The following is a 2,601-nucleotide window of genomic DNA, read 5'->3' as shown; positions in this document are numbered from 1 at the left end:
GGAGGAGGAGGACGAGGAGGAGGAGGAGGAGGAGGAGGAGGAGGAGGAGGAAGTTTTCTGAAGATTGTGCCAGCGATTAAGTAATATACCAAGCATGTATCATTTTCCAGACCTCGGAATTTGCTTTACGTCAAATCCTCTTTTGCAATATAATCCAGAACAAAGATACTGCATTTTTAACCAAGACAATATGTCTGTTGTAAATCTGTAGAAATGAACAGTTAAAATTTCACAAACAACCCATTTTACCACCAACCCTGCTATACCGGCATCTTCACGTTCGTCCCGGGGTGGGCGGTATAACGGGGTTTGGCTGTACTGTGAACAAAAAACTCGTGCTCTTTCTGTTACCCGAGTTTGGAAATCGTGCTGTGCCTTTATGAGATAAAACTGAAGGTTTTGTTCTGGCGTATCACTTTTTTCATCAATTTTAACAACTTTTCTTTGAATTTTCATATCCTCAGAGTGTTTTGCTTCTGTTGGTATCGACGAGCACAGAGATGTCTCTTGACAAAATGATTGAAGGAGCTGCCAAAAACGGCAAGGGCATAATTAATTACTTTTATGAAGTCCTCTTAATACCTTAATGACCAGCCACTCTCTGACTGGCAAAAGGCTCTGGATCGTGGCAGCCAGCTATGCTTTCTGATCAAAAGCGGATCCATCCTTTGGGTTGGAACAATTGCTTTTAAACATTGTAATTGTAAAAGTTTTACGGCTCCATCGACACAACGTAGGCCATGTATGTGACAGGCAGTGTCGAAGCCTACCTCAACACTGTCTGTCAAGGCCAACTCAGGCTGAAGGGGCTACAACGTCCCATGCTCAGCAGACAGACGGAGATACTGGACAAGAATCCCCCCCTCTCGGAAATCGAACTCACGTCTTGTGCGTGTGACAGCACCACAGACTCCCTCGAATAATTGGTTGGGCAAGCGGGCTAACCCAGATTTCGGGGATTTCCAGAAATCTTGACATACACCAAAAGTGGGCATTGCCCTACCTATAGGAGAAGTTTGGTTTTATTGGTGTGTATATTTGTTTTGTTATAGAGAAAACTCCCCTGTCTTTTAAAAAAAAACTGAAAAAGGTGGGGGGAAACTTTACCCTACATTTTCTCAAAACAGCATTTTTCGGGATTGCTCCCTTGTGCTTAAAAGTACTGGTCTTGGTTTCTACGTACATGTGGGCCTTAGAAACGAACAAAGAATGAATTTACTCCTGTTTGGTGAATGTGTGCACATTGTGGCTAAGTTAAATAGGTACTGTTGGGCAGGTTTATTTAAACACTTTCAAAGGCGTCATTGAAATGCTTAATAACTTTGTGAATGAAGGGCTCAAAACACGTTACCGAAGCTGCAGCCATGAAAAAGAGAATGGCAAACATATGTTTGAATGTCCAGGAACAATGGCAATTCGAATGGAGTTATTTGGACGAGTGGAGGTGCCTCTAAGTATAAAGACAATGGAACCGAAAAAGAGCCTTTTAAGGAAACAAAAAAATATCATCATCATCATCATCATCATCATCATCATCATCATCATCATCATCATCATCATCATCATCATCATCATCATCATTCGACTCTTTCATGCTGGTATTGGCCACCTAGAAGAGCTCTCCACCAGTCTCTGCTCTGGGCTATCTCCTCCACCCCCAGCCAGCTGTGTCCCATAAGCCTGAGATCTGCCTCTAGAAATTACTGTTGTGAATAGAATACTTTCCGACAAATAAAGCATTTGACCTCATTTGACGCATACAAGATGACACCGACTTTTTCACTCTTTTCCGCTTCATTTCACTTCCTCAGAATTACAAAGTTCTATCTGATATTTTTGGTCGTTTTCAGCTACGACCATGAGGTTAGAAACCAATTAATCTATCTGCTTTATCAAAACCGTAAGATCATTCAAAGTTGTTATCAAGATATGTAAAGAATTGCATTCGAAAAAAGCTTATCGTGTTGTGGAACTCAAAAACTTTTGGCGTCGAATTTCTCAATACTAGGTACTGAGCAGAGAGAACTTTGTAATGTAATCCTAGGGTAGCGATTTGACAGTTTCAGTTCTCTTCCTTCCTCAGAGCGGGCCATCGAGTTCTTGGGCACCGACCACAAAGACAGTGTTATCGTGGAGCTAGATATGAAGTACAGCCCTGAACAGTACGCTGAACTGGTCGCTTTGTGAGTACTGGTCTGTTATTTATTTTAATTTTTTTAACAACCAAATTATGTGGGTATTTTTACGCAGTCGTCGACACAGTTTAGATCACCTCCTGTTTGATGTGTTGATTATGATTATTGTAATCACCTATTGTTGTTTTTTTTGGTGTGTGTGCAATGGACGAAACAGACAAATAGACAGACAGACAGAGACAGAGGCAGTGAGAGAGAAGGACAGAGAGGAGGAATGAGGAAGGATAGGATGGAGGGGGGAGGAGAGAGAATCGAGAGAGAGAGAGAGAATCGAGAGAGAGAGAGAGAGAGAATCGAGAGAGAGAGAGAGAATCGAGAGAGAGAGAGAGAGAGAATAGAGAGAGAGAGAGAGAGAGAGAGAGAATCGAGAGAGAGAGAGAAAATCGAGAGAGAGAATCGAGAGAGA

At 42.0% G+C, this 2,601-nt stretch overlaps 1 protein-coding gene across 1 annotated transcript in view; it reads left to right on the top strand.

Moving 5' to 3' along the window:
- Positions 1-2,601, top strand: part of LOC101850725 (blastula protease 10) — a gene marked incomplete in the record, with an annotated part of 19,426 nt that overhangs the window by 3,681 nt on the left and 13,144 nt on the right. The window contains 2 exon segments of the mRNA XM_035970172.1: positions 465-540; positions 2,084-2,183. Coding sequence (XP_035826065.1) covers positions 465-540; positions 2,084-2,183 — 176 coding nt within the window.

Source organism: Aplysia californica, unplaced genomic scaffold, assembly GCF_000002075.1.
Source record: "Aplysia californica isolate F4 #8 unplaced genomic scaffold, AplCal3.0 scaffold00229, whole genome shotgun sequence".
NCBI classification, from domain to species: domain Eukaryota; kingdom Metazoa; phylum Mollusca; class Gastropoda; order Aplysiida; family Aplysiidae; genus Aplysia; species Aplysia californica.
The sequence above is the reverse complement of the archived record's forward strand: the minus strand, read 5'-3'. Positions and strand labels throughout refer to the sequence as shown.